Here is a 24,350-nt window from a genome sequence, read left to right as displayed (position 1 = left end):
ACACGGGACCAATATTTGCGACCTTTCCGATGGACAGAGTGTTTTCCAACTGCATTCACACCTGCACTGAATACTGTGGTGAGGCATGCCTACAGACAGCGCAATAGCATCAGATTTTTGTTAGTTGCGTGTCAGCATGAGCGGGACTCAAAACCCTCACACTGAGATCTACGACCCTATCAGAAGCATGCACTCTAACCGACTGAGTTATGCTGCCTCCCTTTCAGTTAGGCTATTACCCATTTCATCTCATATCTATTCCATCTAACACCACTTACTACATATATATGATTAAATTAAATTACAGTCGGGGCCTGCATTTTTACAAGCTTGCTTTCATGTTGGCCCCATCACATTTCTTAAACTTAAATTAAGCTTCTACCTTAGAACTCGACTGATTGTATCATTATATTATGTAATTATATACTTCCCAATGGTTTATGATTTAATAGTTTACTTTATTGTTGCTGCTTTTTATATGAATCAGACGTCAATATGAGAAATATGAAAATAACTGAAATGGAAATTGAAATTAAATTAAATGTTTGTGAACCAAATTTTAATTTGACATTGTGCAAAATCATAAATGTACCGGTATGTTGACAATGTTGAAATAAGACCAATCTGGGCAAAAGAATAAGTGATATTTAGACCAAGTGAGTATTAGACCAAGTGGCTCCTGGACCAAACTGAATTGATGATAGACCAAGTGGGTTTAGCCATGGTGATATTATACAGTCTGAGAAATAGACCATCTGCTAGTAGACCAGGGTCTTGTTCATGAATTACTTGCAACTGTTTTAACTTTAACATTGTGGCAGCTACCATGGTAACAGGGCTGAGCAGCCAATCAAAATAAAGGTTTCCATGGTAGTTGCCATAATGGCAAAGTTACAACAGCTGTAAATCCTTCATGAAATGGGACCCAAGTGGGTTTAAGCCATGGTGATAATCTGAGAATTAGACCATCTGCCGGTAAGACCAAGTCAAGTGGATTTAAACATCATACCTGGATCAAGATGGCTTCATAACTTCAACAGCTCCTCGAGGCAATCCACAAGCAGGCGAATATCTTCAGGTTCCGACATGCGATGAGCGCCCTCTTTGCGTAGGATAACATCCACGTTCTTGCTCTCCAGGCGCTCAGCGAGGGAAACCGACGTTTGGAAGGGAACGACATCGTCTTTCATTCCATGTATTAACCGAATAGGCTGCTTGACTGGCATAGGGTTTTGATTGAGGCATCGTGTGTAGTGTTTATCTACAAAGTTGTGCGGAGTGGTGTAGGATGTGTCACCGGGGATTGAACCTCGGGCCTGCACAGGAAGAGAATCATTGGATTTAGACCCTTCTCTTTTAGTCCTTTAATATACATGAAGTGTTGTTTTTTTTATTCTGTATTCACATTACATCCCAAAGTAGTAGGATTATCATTACACACTCACAATAATAAGATTGGTAATCAAAAAATGAAACAAACTTCTCACAATGAATGAAAGCAAAGCAGCAGAAAACAATATGGCTAGTTTCAACTTTATGGAAATATACTTTACAAAGAACACATTATAGACATAAAAAAAAATTAATGATGTTTAATATCAATATCTTTCTCTGTGCATGGATATTGCCTGACTGGCATAAGGGTGGGTTTTTTTACTGAAAATTTATACCTACCTTACATCAATTTCAATTCCTGTTGTTTGCAAGATAGGTGTTAACTCTTATTTCGCCACCCAGGCAACACATCAAAACTTCAATATAGCCATATACCATGCAGAAAACATCATCAATCCTGTTTCCTTACTGTGTGTATTCTTATGATTTCACCCGAAAGAGCACATGAAGGTTTTGCCTAAATTTCTAAAATATTTTTGCGGGTCTAACATGCACTGTATTCTATCTAATTTTTTTTATAATAAATTCAGATTTCAGTTTAGTTACATACAGTATGTATCATATCAGCAGTGTATTTTGTCTCTAAAAGAGATGAATATCCCAATATGATTATCTCCCTATATTTCAATCCAAAGAAACAAGATTAGAGTTATTCTTGTCCTTTGAGGCATTGTTTTCTTTTACTTACTTACTTCCAGGATACTGCCCAACTCCCCTAAAAGGGGTCAAACGAGCAGGGTTTTTTTTCTTTTCTTTTTTTACTTTAAAGGCTACACTACTTACCTCATGGACATGGCCCCTCTTCTGCTCTGTTAAAGACATGGGCCTGTCAAACTGTACTGCAGTAGCTACCCCAAGCAGGGAGTGGATACGTTCTGGTCTCTCTAAGGCTAAAAGCAGCATTATGGCCCCGCCCATACTGGAACCAACAAGAATCTAATATCGAAAATCATAATGGATTGAAAAGGTTCTTTTAGTCATATTTAAGATTTTTTTTTGGGGGGGGGGGGTGGTCAGCAGAAATTTGTTTTTTATTCCAACACACAGCTTGCTTGCTGTTATAAATATTCGGCCTAGCGACAGAAATACAAATAATAAAAGGGGGAGTTCACCCTGAAAAAAGAATTTATTGTAAATTGTAAAAAAGAAGTGCAACCCCCCCCTTGAAAATAAAAAGACATATCAACAGCAACAGAGAAGAAATGAGAAGAATTGAGAAAGTTCTAGTGGGGAAGAGAGAGAGAGAGGTAGATAAAGAGGGAGGGAGAGAAAAGAGAGAGGGGGAAGGCGAAAAGGAGGAAGAGAAAAAAGAACAAGTGGAATGCCTCTGGCCGTCTCACCTGCATCACGCGGTTCAATATAGCAGCAGTGCTGACTTGAATACTACTCTAACTCGCACAAGATGTTCAGTGATACATGGTTACTCTTATGTCCACTTTTTATGAACTAGACCAATAAACTTACAGAGATATGACGGTTATTCAACAAAAAAACCCAACATGGCCAAAGTTCATTGACCTTACATGACCTTTGACCTTGATCATGTGACCTAAAATTGGAACAGGATGTTCAGTGATACTTGATTACTCTTATGTACAAGTTTCATGAATCAGATCCATAAACTTTCAAAGTTATGATGGTAATTCAACAGATACACCCAATTCGGCCAAAGTTCATTGACCTTTGACCTTGGACATGTGACCTGAAACGCGCACAGGATGTTCAGTGATACTTGATTACTCTAATGTCCAAGTTTAATGAACTAGACCAATAAACTTTCAGTTATGATGGTAATTCAACAGATACCCCGATTCGGCCAAAGTTCATTGACCCTAAATGACCTTTGACCTTAATCATGAGACCTGAAACTTGCACAAAATGTTCAGTGATGCTTGATTACTATTATGTCCAAGTTTCATGAATCAGATCCATAAACTTTCAAAGTTATGATGGGAATTCAACAGATATCCCCAATTCGGCCAAAGTTCATTGACCCTAAATGACCTTTGACCTTGGTCATGTGACGTGAAACTCATGCAGGATGTTCAGTGATACTTAATTAACCTTGGGCCTGTTGCATGACGAGATGAGCGATACGTAGGAACGTCCTAGGACCATTCTTCCGAGATAGGAAGATTGGCGACAAATCAGCGTTTTCCGTTTCACGAAGGCAATGTTGTCTTCCAAGTCCGCGACATCGTTTAATATCGATAGTATCGAAAAAATAATTAGTCTTCATCGTCACCTGAACCTTTTATTTTGGAATGACGACTTTTCATAAAATCATTTATTTCAATAAAAGGAGATCAAATGATGTTTTATTTATTACTGATTGTTGAATTGATGTATGGAGCTTACTTTATGAGGTAAAAAGAGAAAAAAAATGAAGATTCACAAACATAACTGAATAAAATCGAAATTGTCATTATTTCCCTTATTTATAACACGGTGTCCTTTTAGAGACACCTTTCATTGATATTTCAACGAAAGAGACCCTTGTCCGATATAAAAATTGATTTTACTAAGTAATTTCGACATTTTATTTGTTCAATGTTCTGTATTTTTATAGAATACTTATATATAGCGATAATTTTGTAAATAATGTGTTAATATGTTATTTGTAGAGGTAAAAACAGGGTTTTAATGGAGTAAACAAAATAAACAGTGTCTGATTGTATGAGACTAAAAAGGAAAATATGAGAGGCTGCATGTGAAAAAACAAATTTATTTTTTATTTATTTTATTTGTTAGATATAACGCAAGAAATACAAATGTGAGTGTTTAGAGTATGACATACCTCAGTTGCATGATAACTAACCGAAGACAAGGAACATGAACATTGCTGCAAACATGTCCAAGTGAATAAAGTTGTGCCTTGCAATAATAATGAAAACATAGAAAAAGTTGTGCAATCCGCAATGGAAAAAATACTATTAACAGAAATAATGCTTAAAATTACAACGATCATACACGTTGGTCATATTTAAAGTTGATCACTTAATTTATGGAAGCTTATGATTATAATAATATAAGATTTAAGAACATACAAAATATGTTCAACATTTCAATTGTTTTAACATGACATAAAAAAAGAGCCGAAAGGCTGCTACCCTACGATTTTAAATGCGCCTATTCGCATGGACTTTCCATAATATTTTATTTGATGAACTTATCTTCATTTGTAATTATTGTGATGGATTCGTAAGCGTCTAATCTGTATCTTAAATTCAATTAGCTTTTTTGTTACTGCAGATTTTGTTTGTTTCACTGTATCCCAAATCCAAGAATCCATTTTCATTGATTAAAATTTACCTCATAAAAAAATAATAATCATAATGAAAATGAAACAAAAATAAATAAATGATTTAGCATGTTTAACATCTTAATTTTGTATTGTTCCTTTTTTTTTAGCTGAACGTTATAAATACTTTTTTTCCTTACATAATTTCTTTTAAAGAAATTGTTTTCATGTTGTTTAATTGTCTACAATGAGAAAGCATGAGCGGTCAGAGAGATAGTGAAGTGCTGCCCATTTCGATAGTTCAAGTTTATTTTCTTTTTTAATGGAATAGGGGTTGGGATAGGGCGGAGGGAGAATAAAAGAAAACATATTTTAAAAAAATTGGGCCTCTGACATTACCCCCGAAGAAGTTAAAATGACATCCGTTTTTGGTCGTCTTTTCGACCTGAAATTGATGACAACTAGCCCCCACACAAAGAATAACTTGGCGCCATCCCAGATAAAATGCATCATCAACCCCCTAAAAAATATGTTTAAAGGTGATATGTCAGAGTGGCTTGCCGTAAACGCATTTTCTCTCAATGCCGACGGTGGCGGGCGGTGTGCAAAGAAGATCATGCCTACGTAGGACATGTCTGGAGGTGTCTTTCCAAGGACCATTCTTCGTATCGCCCAAATCGGCTTTGTGAAACAGTTGAGCGATATCTCGTTCTTACGTGGAATGGTTCTACGAAAGACCATTTCATGCAACGGGCCCCTTATGTCCAAGTTTCATGAACTAGGTCCACATATTTTCTAAGTTATGATGACATTTCGAAAACTTAACCTCAGGTTAAGATTTCGATGTTGATTCCTCCAACATGGTCTAAGTTCATTGACCCTAAATGACCTTTGACCTTGGTCATGTGACATGAAACTCTAATAGGATGTTCAGTAATACTTGATTAACCTTATGGCCAAGTTTTATTAACTAGGTCCATATACTTTATAAGTTATGTCATTTCAAAAACTTAACCTCAGGTTAAGATTTGATGTTGACGCCGCCGCCGCCGTCGCCGTCGGAAAAGCGGCGCCTATAGTCTCACTTTGCTTCGCAGGTGAGACAAAAAGGAAGAAAAATTAGAGAGGTGAAGTGAGAGAAATAAGAAGGGGGGAACCAACAAACAGAAAGAGTAAGATGGAGAATTTCGTCAAATTAACATTTTTTTTTATTTCTCACCTGAGGCCCTACAGTAAGTTCATCAAGAACAGCAAGGGCATCTGACTTCCAGACGTCAAACATCTTTTCTCCTTTCCTCATCTCACCAATAGACTCGCCTAAGCCTTGGTAGTCAAAGCTGGTGGGTCAGTCAAAAAAGAAGAGTTTCAAATATAGTGAGTTTAACGATGATAAATTGATGACAATGACGTCATGTCAATGACTACATGTAATTATCCATGATGGTGATGATGGTGATGACAATGATAGTGAAGAGGATGATGAGGAGGAGGGTGATGATGATTGTAAAGATGGTGGTGGTGTTGATGATGATGGTGATGTTGACGATGGTACAAAAAAGAAGAGTTTTAAATATAGTGAGTTTAACGATGATAAATTGATGACAATGACGTCATGTCAATGACTACATTCAATTATCCATGATGGTGATGACAATGATGGCGAAGAGGATGATGATGGTGGTGGTGCAGATGAGGAGGAGGAGGGTGATGATGATTGTAATGATGGTGTTGATGATGTTGATGATGGTGCAGTAATGATGATGATAAAGATGAAGATGGTGGTGATAAATTGATGGCATGAGTTCTAGTACTGCTAGTTTATTACATGTATTTTGATAAAGAATATGACGATGATGGTAAAATGGTGGTGTTGACAATGTCAATGATCATGGGAATCAATTTCGATTACAGTAACTGATGATGGTTAATTGATGACAATGACCATGATAATGGCAAAGACAAACCATGATGATGATGATTACTACTGAGAAATTGATGGGACCAAAATATGGTTATAATCATTATTAATTGTTGACAATAATGATGATTAGACATAACATAATCACAACAATCTCAATAAAATAACCATCTAGATATACAGCCTCTAAATAAATACCTATTACTATTATTTAAATTTCTGTCCAATTAACTAACATTTTTACACTGTACTCATGTACTACCAGACTCACTTCAAAGACAATACATTTCTAAGATAGATCTAATTTTTTTTTGTTAGTACAGTCAATGAGTCATTACTCATGTAGCTAATTTCTTGACCAAACTTTCCATTTCTTGCAATATGTCTTAACAAAATTTTGTTCTAAACTTAAGATAGGTTTAGAAGTTTTGGGGATTAATCAAATGTAGAACTAGTCTACATTTAAATATAAAAATCCCCAGAACATTTAAATCTAACTTAAGTTTAGAACAAAATTTTGTTAAGAAAGTTTATATAAATTAGCTAGGCCTACCAGTCATGACTCACTGTCTGTACTACCAAAAAAAAGTTAAATTTAGATCTATTTATCTAGTTCAAGTTCAAGTTCAAGTTCATTTATTTCTTTCCACAACCAAAATACAATGCATACATGTACGATATCAATAAGGTTAAAAGAAAAAACACAACAGGAATAAAAGCTTATGGACAATGAGCTAAAAAGATATCGAAAATATGGGAAAGAGGTGGTGTGTATAGAAGCAATGCTTGTTAAGCACAGATCACCTTTGATACAACAAAATATGTATGATACAATATAATTAAACGTCTGCATTGAAAAAAAAAGCAGATAAGAAGCAAGAAAAAAAAGTATATATACATATATATACAGTAATAACATTAAAAAAAACAACTATCTAGGACTAGGCCTAACTTTTTTTCATGTAAGAAGTTCAGTCATAATTTTCCAATTAATTTTGACAAGTACGATAACATATTAGAATTCTAATTCTAAAACAAAAGTTAAACAAAACTGACATTAAGTCTTCTAAAAATATAAATTAAGCCTAACGAGTAACGTTAGATTAGTCTACTCTAACTCTACTAGTAATTTATAATCTAGTCTAGTACGATATCGGCATGTTCTTCTTGCATTGGATGTCGACTCCCGAGACCGAGTCAGGATTCATCGTCTGGGGCCTGTTGCATGACGAGATGAGCGATACGTAGGAACGTCCTAGGACCATTCTTCCGAGATAGGAAGATTGGCGACAAATCAGCGTAAACCGTTTCACGAAGGCAATTTTGTCTTCCAAGTCCGCGACATCGTTTTATATCGATAGTATCGGAAAGATATTTAGTCTTCATCGTCACCTGAACCTTTTATTTCAGAATGACGACTTTTCATCAAATCATTTATTTCAACAAAAGGAGATCAAATGATGTTTTATTTATCACTGATTGTAGAATTTAAGTACGGAGCTTAGTTTATGAGGTAAAAAGAGAAAAAACTTTAAAGATTCACAAACATAACTGAATAAAATCGAATTTTTCATTATTTCACTTATTTAGAACATGGTGTCCTTTTAGAGACACCTTTCATTGATATTTCAACGAAAGAGACCCTTGTCCGATATAAAAATTGATTTAACTAAGTAATTTCGACATTTTATTAGTTCAATATTCTATATTTTTTATGGAATACTTATGGTTAATTATAATTAAGCAAATTATGCGTTAATAGTTATTTGTTGAGTAAAAATAGGGTTTGAATGGAGTAAACAAAATCAACAGTGTCTGATTGTATGAGACTAAAGGGAAAATATGAGAGGCTGCGTGTGAAAAATCTTATTTATTTATTTTATTTGTCAGATGCAAGAAATACAAATGTGAGTGATTAGAGTATAAACATAGCTCAGTTGCATGAGTAATCGAAGAGAAGGAAAATATGAACATTGCTGCAAACATTTCCAAGTGAATAAAGTAGTGCTTTGCAATAATAATTAAAACACAGAAAAAGTTGTGCAATCCGCTATGGAGAAAATACTATTTACAGAAAAAATGCTAAAAAATTACAACGATCATAAACGTTGGTCATAGTTTAAAGTTGATCATATGATTTATGGAAGTTTATATAAGAATATAAGGTTTAAGAATATACAATATTATTATGTTCAACATTTCAAAATTAAGGAGTAGAGACTACCGTGATTCTTTTAACATGACATAGGAGCCGAAAGGGGGCCTACCCTAAGATTTAAAATGCGCCTCTTCGTATGGACTTTTCATAATATTTTATTTGATGAACTTATCTTCATGTGATGAATTCGTATATAGGCCTAATCTGTATCTTAAATTTTTATTAGCTATTTTGATACTGCAGATTTTTGTTTTGTTTCACTGTTTCACATCTCAAGTTGCCCAAATCCAAGAATTAATTTTCAGTGATTAAAATCAATCTCATCAAAAAATAATAATCATAATGAAAATTAAATAAAAATGAATAAATGATTTAGATGTTAAACATTTTAGTTTTGTATCTTAAAGAAGTCTTTCATGTTGTTCAATTATCTATAATGAGAAAGCATGAGGGGTCAGAGAGATAGTGCCGCCCATTTCGATAGTTCAAGTTTATTTTTTTAATGGAAAAGGGGTGGGGATAGGACGGAGGGAAAATAAACGAAGACATATTTTTAAAAATATTTGGGCCTACATTACCCCCCTGCATTACCCCCGGAGAAGTTAAAATGACATCCGTTTTTGGTCGTCTTGTCGACGTGAAATTGATGACAAATAGCCCCCATATAAAAAATAACTTGGCGCCATCCCAGATAAAATGCACCATCAACCCCTAAAGAAATATGTTTAAAGGTGATATGTCAGTGTGGCTTGCCGTAAACGCATTTTCTCTCAGTGCCGACGGTGGCGGGCGGTGTGCAAAGAAGATCATGCCTACGTAGGACATGTCTGGAGGTGTCTTTCCAAGGACCATTCTTCGTATCGCCCAAATTGGCTTTGTGAAACAGTTGAGCGATATCTCGTTCTTACGTAGAATGGTTCTACGAAAGACCATTTCATGCAACCATCCCCAGGACCTTAACAAATCACTGAAGCGGAACGAGATCAATATCACGTACCGAACAAAGGCATGCCCACGCCGCCTGCAGTAGCCTTCCAGTGCCACGGCTTTTCCGCCGGTCATGTTGCTCATGTATCCCGGTAAAAACACAACGCCCGGATCTTTCCCGGGCGTTTGACGAAAAGCTATAGATGAAGTGTGTGTCCTTTGTAAATGTTCTAGACTCTCCCTGTCGTCTGTCATCATGAATCGCTGTTGGATTTGCAGACGGGAGTTAGATTTGGGAGCAGAAAGACAGAACATGCGAAAATTGAAACAAGTACGGTACGAAAATAGCACAAGGGCGCTGACATTTTGTTTTCCTAAAACAGCCACTTATTATCATATTGCGTGCGGACCAACTAGAATGTCTTTTAAATGTTTTGATATTTATACTAAAAAAAGATAAATATAATTTCTTTCGTATTATTATATTTTGATATCAAATTATTGTGAATTATTTGCCGAATTTTATTTAAATCGAATAAAATATCATGATTGCAGTGCCAAGTTTCCGCGGTTTAGGTTTCCCAATTTTCGATGAAGTATTGAAAATTAAGATTTTTGCAACAAATATGACAACAATAGCTATATTGATTTTTGAATAAATTACATAAATTTGTACTAGTTGAAAATGAATTATTTATTTTATAATTTTTAATCGAAAAATAAAATTAAAAGGCTATGATTATCAAAATTTTGCAGTTAATACAATTAATTACAGATTGGCAACTTCGTACTCATTCATTCGACGAATTACGCTTTCCGTATCGAAACTTCGCACAATCTTAACGATATTTAAAGAATTCTCGACATATTTGAAGATTTTAAGTGGAAAGATCTATTCGTTAACCATTTTATCCAATTGCTCATGCAATGGGACGGCGTAAGGTGAGAAAAAACAGTATTTTCTTAATTTCTTGTCATTTTTTTGTTGAGTGAGCTGTGTCTGTGAGTGTGGCTGGATGTGTGTGGTGCCCGCGTTTGCAATGGTGTTTGTGACTGTCAGTGGCCTGTGCAGCGGTGGCCGCCTGCAAGTGCAAGCCAGGCCCGACCGCGGCTCTGATGTGCCTGCGCTCCTGACGTCTGCACAGCGCCTATGCGGGGGGTGTTTCATGAAGCTGTTTGTAAGATATGAATGACTTTATGAACGACTGGTGATCCTTTCTTGTGCTATGTGATATCCCTAATGTCATGAATGTAATTGAGTTATGAGTAAGAACATGTTCCAGTTGATCGTTCGTGACTTTACAAACAGCTTTATCATGTTTATGTCAGTGTGTCAGTGTCTGGGCTAGCCTGGAAGCTCCTACCTACTCCTAGTTTAGCCTAGAGAGTAAAAATCATTCACTAACGTGTGCTTACTCGCCATGGCGCTAGGTATTGAGTTCAATTCATGTGCGTGTGTACAGTTGTACCGCCAAAAAAATGAAATGTTCGTCCACGAGATTACTACATCATGTACATGTACTTTCCTCCCAAAATGAATGGGAACTTCATTTCTGACATTTTGTTGATTTCATTTTTAAACAAATTCATTTTAAAAAATGAGGAAAATATCTTGAGTAGACTAGGAAAACCTTGCCGATGTTTATGTCGCCATCCTGCGCACGGCCAACATGGAAGACTCTCTTCAATGTGGGAGATAATTTCTCACAGACTTGCTTTGCAAAAGAACAAAAGAAACCACACCAACAAAGGCAGAATTTTTTCGCCCCAAATTTTGTCTCACTGAGGTCAGCGTCAGATGCATAGATGCCCATTTGTTTTGTGTGTGGATGACAACAATAATCCTTATCAAAACAAAAGTAGACAGTGAATTTTCAAAGTAAATGGTGAAAAGGGAGAATTTTTCATGTGGAATCTGCTTATTACATTTCTATTTGCCGACTAGGTAATCCTTTTGAAGTAAATGTAAACTAAGGAAATTGGATACCCAAATTCTTTACAAAAGTCTCTGATATTGGAGATAATCTCTCTTATGGGAGACAGTCTCGAATATTGGCCGTGCGCCTCTACTGCATCCTGTTCTCTTTTTTTTGTTTTTCGCCAAGCTACATGTTACAAGATGCATACAGAGGATGTGTACTTGTAGCTTGGCGAAGAACAAGAGAGCTCTGGATGCCTCCATTCTGGAAAGTAAACATGTGCACGCGTGCTGTACATACAGCACGCATTACCTTTTTACTTGGCAGAGATGTCCGATTTTAAGAGAGTGCCACATTTGCAAGGGTGTCAATTTTCAGTTCAATTTTCAGGCCATTGCTGGGGAGGGGGTTGTAATAGATTGAATGTGTGTCATCTCAGCAGTAATATTTCCAGTGAAAATCTCCCTCACAGGATTGTTTAAATCCTTTGGAGTCCAAACTTTTTCAAGGTCATAGGGAATAAGTTGACATGAATACTTGTGAGGTACTTTTCTTACATTATGATATGATTGTAATTTTATTATTAATTTGGTAAATTTTGATTATAGAAAGAGGACAATAGTGACTCTTCAGAACACTGGGATGAATCTGATTCATCGGTTGATGTTGAGGAAGTGACCACGTCTGATGACGATCATGGCAACAGAAGGATCACTCGTCAGTCCACCCGCATTGTTACCAGGGCAACAAACCAAGGTAATATCACAAATGGCCCGCTCCACCCCCCCAAAAAAAAAATAGTCTACATTCTCCAAGGTGATGAAGGATGTAGCTTTGGGTGTCCACTATTCCTGCCTTGCTGCCCTTGAAATTCCCCTAAATACCAACAGTAGTCCTAAGGCGATTTAAACATAAAGATGCTCTTCTCACTGAAGGGTTTACTGCTTGAGCTGCAAGCAATTACCGGTACACATGCTTTTTCATGTAAATATCAATATGAATTAAGCAATAATTCAATTGTGAAAGCCGGAAAGATTTCTGGGTTCCCAAACTTAAAGATAAATTCCAGTTCTGGTAACGATCTCGAAATGACTTTTTACAGAATCTAATAAAATGACCACCCAAGTGTCTGTTTGTATGAATAAAATATATGTGCCATAGGATTCTGGAAGAAATTGTGTAATTGTTGAGAAATAAGAAAATAAGCCTGGATTCAGTCACTTCCGTCGGGTCTTTATTCCAGCAATAATAATACACTGTCCCACGTGTGCCTATCTGTGTTGGCGATCTTCAGTGTGATCGTATTTCAGCTTAGATTTTATGATTTCACATAGTTCAGTTTATGTAACTGTACCAGATCTAGAAACACGATGATATAGTCATACTTAACCTTGGTTTTACAGACTTTCTCACAAAATTAGTATTTTACTGCAACTAATATCATTTAGCTTTAAATTTTGAAGGCAGAGTTGCCTAGTAGTTAGTAATCTCCCTCAAACTATGAAATATGTAATTCACCAATTCCCTTATTTTTTTCAGTGATGAGGATGAGGGAGCAGTCACCTATGAAGACTGGGAAGGGTGAGAACAGAAAATCATCGGAGAGCTCTGACAATGAACCGCCACCTGCACCCACCGATACAGCCGAGAAACCCAAGAAGAAAGGTCGTAAGAGGGGCAAGTCTGAGGCCCACCCGTCGGATACGGAGTCTGGTGCTTCACTCAATGGAGGTAGGTTGAATTGATCTTCGGGTTAGGGGTCCATAAAGCATTTTGTATAATGTCAGACACGTTAATCCCCAACTTAACCCACGACTGGTGGTCCATTCTTGTGCCAGTTGAGATACAACAACAAATGTCTGTCTTGACACAAGGGGAGTGCATTTCCCATAACCCCAAATCAATTTTTTCAGGCTTTTAATTTGTTAAAGGACAAGTCCACCCCAACAAAAACTTGATTTGAATAAAAAGAGAAAAATTCAACAAGCACAACACTGAAAATTTCATCAAAATCGGATGTAAAATAAGAAAGTTATGGCTTTTTAAAGTTTCGCTTATTTTCAACAAAATAGTTATATGAACGAGCCAGTTACATCCAAATGAGAGAGTTGATGACATCACTCACTCACTATTTCTTTTGTATTTTATTATATGAAATATGAAATATTTTGATTTTCTCGACATTGTCTTGTAAAATGAAGTTTCATTCCTCCCTAAACACGTGGAATTCCATTATTTTAACATTTTGTGCTTCAGGCAAGGAGGTCCTAATTGTCAAATTCGTAAAAATTGAAATATTGTATAATTCAAACAATAAAAAACAAAAGAAATAGTGAGTGACTTCATCGACTCTCTCATTTGGATGTAACTGGCTCGTTCATATAACTATTTTGTTGAAAATAAGCGAAACTTTGAAATGTCATAACTTTCTTATTTTACATCCGATTTTGATGAAATTTTCAGCATTGTGCTTGTCTGATTTTTCTCTATTGATTCAAATCAACATTTTTCTGAGGTGGACTTGACCTTTAAGAATGAGAATTTATATCTGCATGTACGAAGATCAGATTTCAACTTCAGCTGATGGGAATAAAAATCTTTGATAACCTGTTAAATTGAAAATATATGCAGTGTGGAATGCAGATGCCCGCCATCATGAGTGTTATTATTAAAGCCTGGAGTAGATGGTTCATTAATATTTTCTCCCATTTAACAGGAGCTCCCAAAAAGAAGAAAAAGAGAAAAAGCGTGAAAGGAGATTCTAAGCTTACCAATGGAGAGCTTTCAAGTGATAAAGAGAGCGGAGACGGAGACAAGAAAAGGAAGAGTCGGATTATTGCCGAGCAGCAGCTTTTGAAATCAGAGAATGTGGAATTGAGATGCCCGGTACCAGGATGCGATTCAAGAGGTAAGATCTATGTATTTTAATTTGGGAAGATGATGGAGGGATGAATGAACGTATGAAACATCACAAAGCAACAAGTTCATTGTAGAGACATGGAGTTAATCAAGATTATTAGCAGGTTTGAATTTTGAAGTATGGGAATATAGATTTTAAATGCTCAGTTCCTGACTGGATTCAGGAGATAAGCTGGACAGGTTGAAGGATGGATGGTTGGATGGATGAATGAATGAATATGGAGAAGATGTAAAGAGATAAAGAAAGAAGAGAATTACAGAGGTAGAGTAAATCTTTTGAAGTTAGTGAATGATGAATGGAGATGTTTATATGATGTGATGATACTAACAAGTTAAAATGTATATGTAGGGGTGGAATGTAATGGAGATATGGTAGAAAAAAGAAGGATCAATTAATCTCTGCTTGACTTATTGAATGATTTCCTTATTAGATATGCAGTATATTAGAAAAAAAAACTCTGGTTGTTTCTCTTGAGTCTGAAGAATATTTGATTGTTGGCAAAATTTAATGATTTCAGATACAATGTATCTCTTGTGACTTTTAAAACTTTTCACCCACTTCTCTCAGGGCACTTCACTGGTAAATTCACCAAACATCGTACATTATGGGCATGTCCCCTGTATCATAACATGACAGCTGAGGAATGTCAGGCCAAAGCTGATGCTAGGGCAGAGAAAAGACGTAGCAGACATCAAGAGCAAGAGAACGATGAGAAGAAGGCATTACGACAATCGGTAAGCAACCTCCATTTAAGAAAAAATGTTGGATATATCTCACAGGGAACGATTTGAAAGTGAGGAGAAGGCCGAGTCAAATGTAGGAGGGCTAACCATGCAAAAAATCACAATAAAAGGGTAATTTTCATTTTGTTTTTTACATGGTTCTGCAGCCCTATAAACTGATATTGTGAGTTCACATATGCGGCAGAAAATGATTTTTTTTACACACTCAAAGATGTTGTAATGTGAAATTTGCTCTACCCTTCTACTAGTCTGTCTGCAAGATCAATAATTGATCTTGCAGACAGACTAGTAGAACTGATTTAGTTAGCAATAGAGTACCGAAATGATGATGTCAGTTGCCATATCATTGTCATGGTGGCCTGGTTCTAAACAAGTGAACCTACTGAATGAAAGCGTGTGTTTCTCATGGGAATTTGATCGCTTGCAACCTATTTTTCAGACTAGCCAAAGCCATACAATTGTGTACAGACAATTGTCAGTTGCGACTCTGTTTAGAACCAGCACGCCATGACACCATGGCAACTGACGCCACATTTGGGTTGTCTAAGGCTTTTTATTCAAATCTCCTCCTTGGGTGCATTCAAGCATCCCTCTATACTTGACTGGGCTGACCAATCTGAAATTCCTGATGAAAATGGTATTGATGATCAAATACACAACCCAAATTCTGCCAACAATTTTGATCATTGTAAGATGCATCACAACAAGGAAAGAGATAATTTGTTTATGTGTGATACATTTTAAAAGAATTTGTGCAGATTGTAATCTTGACTCATTCCCACAATGATCAATGGTAGTCTTGAGTAGTTTGTTTACTTTTTGAAGTGATGCACCTAATGTGCAGAATACAATGTAATAAAAAGGTACACAGAAGTTTTTCTCCATTGTCAATGTTAAAATAAGATTAATGATTGGCAAATTATGCAAAGACGTATTTAAAAGATATTGTTCGAATAAAAGCAACTTTTGAAAATTTTTGATTCACAGATTGTTACATACCACTCATTTTTTTGTTTTCAGATGGTGGAATTATTCTATATGATTTTCATGCTTACTTGTATACAGTATTTGCAAATCTTATTCATAAATCTAATTCCTGTAGACCATCTCTTTTGATTTTTTTTTTATTTGTAGTATTGTAGACTTACAGTGATTTACTTTACCTGATTCTTAATTTTCTGTTTTGTTTTTCTTTGTCATTTTACTACTAACTTGCATTTAACATCATCAATTCAAATTTTTATGTACTAATCCACACTTTGATTTCACTTGGACATTTCAATGTGTATTTCGTTGTAATATTGTTATCTCTGATGTTTATGAATCATTCTCATTGGTGTACCTTTATCATGTTACTTCCTGTTCAATGTACTGTCCAATCATTGGAAAATCAATTATGTTTTCTGACTTGTTTCATGTTGTTGATGATATGTCCACCTGCATGTTTTGTGAAACTGTTATTTTATTTGTTTTACATTGACATTTTATATCCGACCCCATTGATATTGCCATTGTTTGTTCTGTTGTTCTGAAATGCAAATCTTTTGTGTAACATCATCTTGCCCCAACCCTTTACACCCCTTTTCCTTAACACCATTAAACACTTTATTTTAAAACCAAAACTTTCTTACACCTAACACCTTCCCTGACTCATTTTCTGTTAACACCATCGTCTTTTCTGAAACACTGTTTCAAATCCTAACACTAAACTAAACCGTATCTTCCCATCTGAATTCTTGTCTGTGACTCTTGTGTTTACACCATCTTTACACCGACTCCTACTAACACTCACACCCTCTTAAAACCAACACCCTTGGCACTCAATCAGAACTCATCTCGTGCCCAACAGCAAAAGCGCTACCAGGTGCAGGAGCTTCGGAGACAACGCAAGGATCTCTCCGAGGATCTCAAGGTCAAGAGTCGTCAGCACCGGGAGGAGTTCCACAAGTCCAGGGAACCACTCCTTAATGGGATCACATCACAGTTTGACTTGGACCTGTTCCGTGAGGCCCAGATGCGAGCTTCGGAAGAGATGGTAGGTGACTCTTAGTTGCACATACTGCCCTCTTTGACAAACACAAACAAGTGACAAATATTTTTTTTTTCTCGATATTTTAGAATTTTGTATCTGAAAAATTTAGAAAGTTAATGCTGTATTTTAGAAATATGTAAAAGGTTACAGCCTTGTCTTGTCTCTAAAGAGTCTCCTAATTTCTGCAGAGAAAAGAAACTGTGGTACCACATGCTTGTATCTTACTGAGAATAAGGAAGAAATGTGTTATTTTTGTGGATTCTGATCAATTATCATTCAACATAATTTATCACTCTGTGAAGCTGTAATTGCTGAAATGACATACTGAAGTCATGATTTTTTTTAATTCATTTTTTTTAACATGATGTACCCATAATGATGATATAAAAAGTGGCCTGTATAATATATTTAACAGGACAATAGTAAGTAGATGGCAGTCAACCCAGAAGAAATATGTCCCTACTTCTAGGGAGTGTTTGACTTAGAGTCACGCTTAGTGTGCATTATAAAAGGCATGACTGCATTGGTCAGATCTTGCTTAGAAGATGCTCACTACTGCGTATTAAAGATAAATTCCAGTTGTGGTAACAATTTCAAAATGAGTTCATACAGAATCCAATGAAATGACCACCAAAGTGTCTGTTTGTATAAATAAAAAATATGTGCCAAAGGATTCTGGAAGAAATTGTGTAATTGCTGAGAAATTAGCAGATAAGCACGAGATTCGGGTCAAGCGTCGGGGCCGACATTCAAAGCAATAATAATACATTGTCCCATGTGCACTTATCTGTGTTAGTGACTTCAGCGTGAACATTTTTCAGCGTAGATTTCAAGATTTCACAAAGTTCAATGTATGTAACTACCAGATCTAGATCTTTGATGATATAGTGACAACTAAGCTTGGATTTACACACTTTCTCGTCAAATCAGTGTTTACTGCAACTACTTTCATTTATCTTTAACTAACAAGATTGCTCATTTCATATCATATATCGTTTATATGCGTCAGCATTTACGTGCAACTCAAAGTCATACTTACATCTTGGTAGGGAAACAGCCTGTACAGATGCAAGTTTGAGTTGACACCCCATGGGAGCCTGGCCAGGTAGGAGCCAAGCTCCTAATCTCAACCTTTAACCTCCACATAATGGAGTGGTTAATACTCCTCTTGTGTCATGTCTATTGTATTTATTCATCAAGTTTGGGCCAATACCTTTATGATATCCTTTTACTCAAAGGAGAAGTGTGGCTTGGGCAACCCTGGTGAGGGCACCGTCAAGAAGCTGGAGTTCGGCCGCTTCGAGCTCAACACGTGGTACTCGTCCCCTTACCCGGAGGAATACGCCAGACTCCCAAAGCTGTACATCTGTGAGTTTTGCCTCAAGTACATGCGAAGCTCGACTATCCTCAGACGACATCTTGCCAAGTGTGTCTGGAGACATCCCCCAGGGGATGAGATCTACAGGAAAGGCAACAACTCAGTATTTGAAGTGGACGGCAAGAAAAACAAGGTTGGTGCAGGGTGTGACCCTATCTTGACTCAGCAGGTGTTTCACCATGCTGTTCGTAAGTTACCAGCAACTCTATGAACAACTAGTGATCCTTCCAGATGGTGAATGATATTCACCAAAGTTTCATTGATGTTGATAAAGCACTTAAGAAAGGAACAACAGTTGTTAGTAAAGTTTCTTGTAACTTACAAATAGCCTTATGAAACACCTTTCAGATTTAAACGTCAACTCAGGTTTATCAAAGCAACCAAGGTCATGCTTTTGTATTGATGCCCTTCTCATAGCTTTGGACATTCTTTTGTACCTTTTCTAATATTTTCAATTTATGCTGTAGATAGAAATTATGTGCCCTGTAGAAACGTTGCTTTGTCCAGTAGAGGGCATAAGATATATAAGTCAACCATGAGATATCGCACTTAATATTGATTTGTTTTCTTTTCGAAGTTCACTATGTGTATTACATTTGAGGTTGCCAGCCAGTTAATAAAGTTGCACTTGTGATCTGAATAATAAAGTAAACAAAACATCTTGGAGCGTGTGGATTTGAATCTTTCACCCTGTATGTGTTCGGTAGCGATTCTAGCTTCTGAATATTAGGGATTCTTAGATAATTTGATCCATTCTACATACATTGATGTGCTTTGTGATATTTTAACAGTTCTAATAATCTCTCTCTACCCATCCTGTAGATCTATTGTCAGAATCTATGTTTACTTGCCAAGCTCTTTCTGGATCATAAAACCCTCTACTACGATGTTGAACCATTCCTCTTCTACATCATGACAGAGAATGATTCATCTGGTTGTCATATTCTTGGCTACTTCTCTAAGGTAAGGTGATTTAAGGGGCATTCACAATAGTTCTTGTGATCATTTGGTCACAATATATGTTGCACATAATCGCAAAGGTTGTAAGTAGTCACATCACCATTTGTGAAAGGGGCTTTAGATGAGTGTTATAAGCTACTATTATTCCCTGTATCTCATTGGTTAAGCGGATGTTTGTCGGTGAGAATAACCAACAGATCACTTCATGAAACAATGGGTAGCACTTAACAATATCCAAATCGGCAATAGATTAATTTTTCCCAGCCTCTGCTTTTATGAGACAGAATTTGGAAATACCAGGCAAGGGATGCTGCAAAATTCTTTTAGGTTACGGATAATGATAGTAATGATATTAATGATGGGAATTATATGTTATGATTTTATTATTTGATCTATATACTATTTATAAGAATGATTCTAATAGGAGTCTGCCATCAAAGGTTGCACTCTTGAAGCAGGCTCCTTCATTATCAACTTGTTTGAATGATTATCTTGTCTAAGTTCAACAGAAAATTTCACTGTGTGTTGATTGTTTACTTATATCAAGATGTCCAAAAATGAGCATATTGTAATTGTTAGTGATGGTAATGAACAAAATGAAATAAAAATGAATCGTGTAGTAATTATTATCATTCGTTTGGCGTCACCTGTGCCTGGGTGGCGAAAAGCGAACTGATACCCCTTTCATAAACCCAATTACTATGAATTAGGCGGCTAATAGCAGCATAATTTGGTCGTAAAATTGGAGGAGGACAAGAGTTATCGGCATTACTCTGATGCTGCTATTATCCGCATAATAGCGGCATCGGGATAAGATTTTGAGTTTATGAACGCATTTCCAAATAATGCGGATAATTGCCATGGTGCGGTCACAAGGTCACCCTTTTCCAACACAACCGCATCGGAGGGGACGTGTCCAGTTGTCATGGCGATTATCCGCCTTTTTCAGGACAGGCGCTCGTAAAAACAATGCGGCTTATTTTCGGAGTTTATGAACGCAATTTTTATTGAATTATCCGCATTACTCTTAGGCGGCTAATTGGAGGATAGGTTTATGAAAAGGGTATGAATCACTGTGACCCGCAGGTCTCTCCTCCCAATATAACTGATTGGGGAGAGTGCAGGTGGACCACTACACCGGAGTTTTCCACTACACTAATATGAATGGTGCGATAGGTTCTTAACGTGCAAAGGTGGTGACTCTCCTCTACACGGGGCCTCCATTCAACATCCTATTAGAGGGACAGATAGTAATAATGATGATAAATATACTAATCATCATTAACAACTCTTTCCTTTTTGCCGTTGTTTTGCAGGAGAAGAACTCTTTCCTGAATTACAATGTATCCTGTATACTCACGTTACCACAGTATATGAGACAAGGTTATGGAAAGATGCTGATCGATTTCAGTAAGTAAAATATCTTCCTATTTATGCACTTTGTTTGAGAGATATATGTTCCAAGAAGTACCTTATCTTCTCATTTATGCCCTTTATTTAGGATGTGTTTAAGAGATTTGTGATTCAATAAGTACCACATCTTCCCATTGATGCCCTTTATTTAGGATGAGTTTGAGAGATTTGTGATTCAATAAGTACCATATCTTCCCATTGATGCCCTTTGTTTAAGATGTGTTTGAGAGATTTATGATTCAATAAGTACCTTATCTTCTCATTGATGCCCTTTATTTAGGATGAGTTTGAGAGATTTGTGATTAGACTGACATTATTTTCTCTCAATGAAATCACAGGTAATGTTGAGTAGTGTGTGTGCAGTGCTTTGTAACTGAAAGGAAAAGACACTACATCAAATTATTATTGGATTGGATTGGAAAAAGGACCCAGATCTGGCTATTCTTATTTTATTATTGTATTTTCTCCTTTCCTTTCGTTATTTACCAAAGGATGGGTAAGGGGCTAAGATAAGATTGGTTTTGACAATATCTCTTCTTATATTTTCAATCCTATAGGTTACCTTCTATCTAAGAAAGAGAAGATTGGTTTTAATCATATCTTTTCTTATATTTTCAATCCTATAGGTTACCTTCTATCTAAGAAAGAGAAGATTGGTTTTAATCATATCTTTTCTTATATTTTCAATCCTATAGGTTACCTACTATCTAAGAGAGAGGAGAAGATTGGTTTTAATCATATATTTTCTTATATTTTCAATCCTATAGGTTACCTTCTATCTAAGAAAGAGAAGATTGGTTTTAATCATATATTTTCTTATATTTTCAATCATATAGGTTACCGTCTATCTAAGAGAGAGGAGAAGATTGGTTTTAATCATATCTTTTCTTATATTTTCAATCCTATAGGTTACCTACTATCTAAGAGAGAGGAGAAGATTGGTTCTCCTGAGAAGCCTCTATCTGATCTTGGCCTAATCAGCTATAGAAGCTATTGGAAAGGTGTTCTACTTCAATATCTTCATAAATTAGATGCCAAGGAAATATCCATCAAAGGTTAGATATTCTTGATCAGATTATTAGTCATCTTTGTCACAGTACTTGTTTGTATTATTATCATGATCATCATCCTCAAAATTGTTCTTCTCATGATTATCAATACCAGCAGCTGCAACATCACTCATCAGTATCATTATTACTGTTGTCGTCATTATCATCATCACCATTATCACCACCACCATCGTCATCACCACCACCATCATCAACATTATCATCACTCACCATCATCATCTTCATTTTCTACATCATTATCTTCATTGCCTTGAATTCCCTGTTTAATAATTGGCTTCAATGCCTTCCTGATTTCATATTTTCCCCATATTATTTGTACTGTAATGTAGAAATGCACCCAATAAAGAATATTGAAATATTGAATATTAAAAGGCCTAAGATATAGTGTATACACACCAATTATCATCATCATCGTCATTATCTTCATCACCATCATCCTCATCTCCATTGTCGTCATGGTAGTCGTTATCATCATCATCATCTCATGAGGTATTTCTCATCCGCACTTTACGATCTACAGATTGTAAGCTGCTTCAAACTCCCCGTACCTATCATTCCTGGGGAGACCATGCTTTCTTGAATGCAGCAGCATGGTTGTGGAATATGCTTCCTCTCTCACTTCGCTCCATCAAGACATATACTACTTTAAAAGATCACCTTAAGACATACCTATTCAAATTGTAACTGATTTTAAATGTATTTTGTTTTATTTCATTTATGATTATTTAAAAGAAAGATGATTCATCCCTTCCCGTTCACTGGCTGTTCATGTGGGACCCGGTGTCCTCAGATTGCCAGAGCTCCTGTGAGTTATGTACTGACTTACCCCTTAAATTGTCAGTGAACGGGGCAGCTAGAGGGCACTGGGTTCCGCATGATGATGGGCTGATGGATGGGTTGGGGTGAATGAAGCAGATGTGAAATTATTATTCTTACATTGTACTTGTCCATGGTTCTTGTGTAGTATTTAAATAAATTTCTATAAAATCAAATTTTTACATTGTAAAAGAGAACTGTTGTTCGGCTAGCGCCATGAGCGTCTACTGAAGGTGTGTGCGCTCTACAAATATTTTTATTATTATTATTTGTCCTTACAGACATCAGTCAAGAGACTGCAATCAACCCGTACGACATCGTCAGCACACTGCAGTCAATGTCAATGCTCAAATACTGGAAGGGCAAACATCTGGTGCTAAAGAGACAGGACCTCATCGATGAATACCTCTCAAAGGAGAAGGAAAGGACCAACGGCTTGAAGCAGATTGATCTCAATAGCTTGAAATGGACTCCACCCATATGTGAACCTGTGTAGGACCTGGTGCCTGTTTCATAAAACTTGTTATAATAACATATCTTCTATAACAGTGAAATATACTGAAATCCTTCAATTTCATTGGCTGACAGTAAACTTGTTATAGAAATGTTGCATATGTAATTATAATAAGTCTTTCTTAAACAGGATCCTGGACCGTCCATGTAACTCTTAGAGACATTTACAGAACAGATTGTGGATAGAGTGTTCCCATGAGCAGCCATGTTGGAGGAGAGGAAGAAGAAACCTCGGCATCAAACTGATCAATCATTTTATTACTGGCCTTAAGCCCTGCGCACACTGCAATCCATTGCACTCCGAATTTCAAAGAAATTGTAATAACATTTGATATGAACTTTCCAACCAATAAAACCTTAGCGATCAGAGTTCAGAATATTAAAGGACTATCTGAACTTGAAATTCAGTTAAGTTCAACCTTTCTGGTAGAAATAGAAGCGTTTTTAATTCCGAATCATAATGACATCTTCGGTAGCGACTTGAAGCCGATTTGCACACTACTCCAACCACAGGGTGTGCTGCTAAGTAAAATTATGATTGTATTATTCCTAACATCAGGTTGTACTACAAATGAAATGATTTTACTTTGAAGTTCATATTTAATGCAAATTGTGATTTTTTTTTTAAATTGCATCGTAATGGATCGCAAAGTGTGCTCTTGGGCCCGTTGCAGAAAGAGTTGCGATCAATCGCAACTCTTAAAATCATGCGCAACTTGATTTTCAACCAATCAACAGCGCGCCCTTTTGGAAGTTGTGCTTGATTTTTTTACTTGCGTTTAAACGCAACTCTTTCTGCAACAGACCCCTAGGCTTATTGCACACATGTCTTGGTTGTGTCCTCTATCATGGCTGCAGTGAGAACGCTCTCTAGTCATGCCTGCCTCATTGGACACTCTGTAAGTTGAATAAATTCCCAACTCTAAGTAATTTTCAGAACCGGGAAC

At 36.4% G+C, this 24,350-nt stretch overlaps 2 protein-coding genes across 3 annotated transcripts; one reads left to right on the top strand and one right to left on the bottom strand.

The window, feature by feature from the left end:
• Positions 1-578: 578 nt before the first annotated feature.
• Positions 579-10,004, bottom strand: LOC121420535 (palmitoyl-protein thioesterase ABHD10, mitochondrial-like). Its single transcript, XM_041615209.1, is given in 5 exon segments — positions 579-1,316; positions 2,179-2,331; positions 5,856-5,973; positions 9,710-9,977; positions 9,980-10,004. Coding segments are annotated over 5 exon segments (855 nt in total). The 3' UTR covers positions 579-1,025.
• On the top strand, positions 9,718-24,016 carry LOC121420533 (histone acetyltransferase KAT7-like). Of its 2 annotated transcripts, none has more exons than XM_041615208.1 (11): positions 9,718-9,791; positions 12,167-12,314; positions 13,098-13,289; positions 14,275-14,466; positions 15,046-15,212; positions 17,050-17,256; positions 18,492-18,764; positions 19,454-19,594; positions 20,908-21,001; positions 21,913-22,059; positions 23,172-24,016. In XM_041615208.1, the coding sequence occupies exons 3-11, from the start codon at positions 13,100-13,102 to the stop codon at positions 23,384-23,386; spliced, it is 1,626 nt and encodes a 541-aa protein (XP_041471142.1). In that variant the 5' UTR covers positions 9,718-9,791; positions 12,167-12,314; positions 13,098-13,099; the 3' UTR covers positions 23,387-24,016. The 2 variants fall into 2 exon arrangements, with proteins under 2 accessions (XP_041471142.1, XP_041471141.1); XM_041615207.1 differs by lacking the exon at positions 9,718-9,791 and adding an exon at positions 10,401-10,581.
• The last annotated feature ends 334 nt before the right edge of the window (positions 24,017-24,350 follow it).

The sequence above is a fragment of the Lytechinus variegatus genome, chromosome 8, assembly GCF_018143015.1.
Source record: "Lytechinus variegatus isolate NC3 chromosome 8, Lvar_3.0, whole genome shotgun sequence".
NCBI classification, from domain to species: Eukaryota; Metazoa; Echinodermata; class Echinoidea; order Temnopleuroida; family Toxopneustidae; genus Lytechinus; species Lytechinus variegatus.
Note: the sequence above shows the minus strand (reverse complement) of the source record. Positions and strands in the feature narration are given on the sequence as shown.

Excerpts from the sequence above, each read along its gene's own strand:
- LOC121420533 (XM_041615207.1), top strand. Across the intron at positions 13,290-14,274 it reads TGGTGCTTCACTCAATGGAG|GAGCTCCCAAAAAGAAGAAA; the intron begins GTAGGTTGAATT and ends CCCATTTAACAG. Across the intron at positions 19,595-20,907 it reads TTCTTGGCTACTTCTCTAAG|GAGAAGAACTCTTTCCTGAA; the intron begins GTAAGGTGATTT and ends GTTGTTTTGCAG.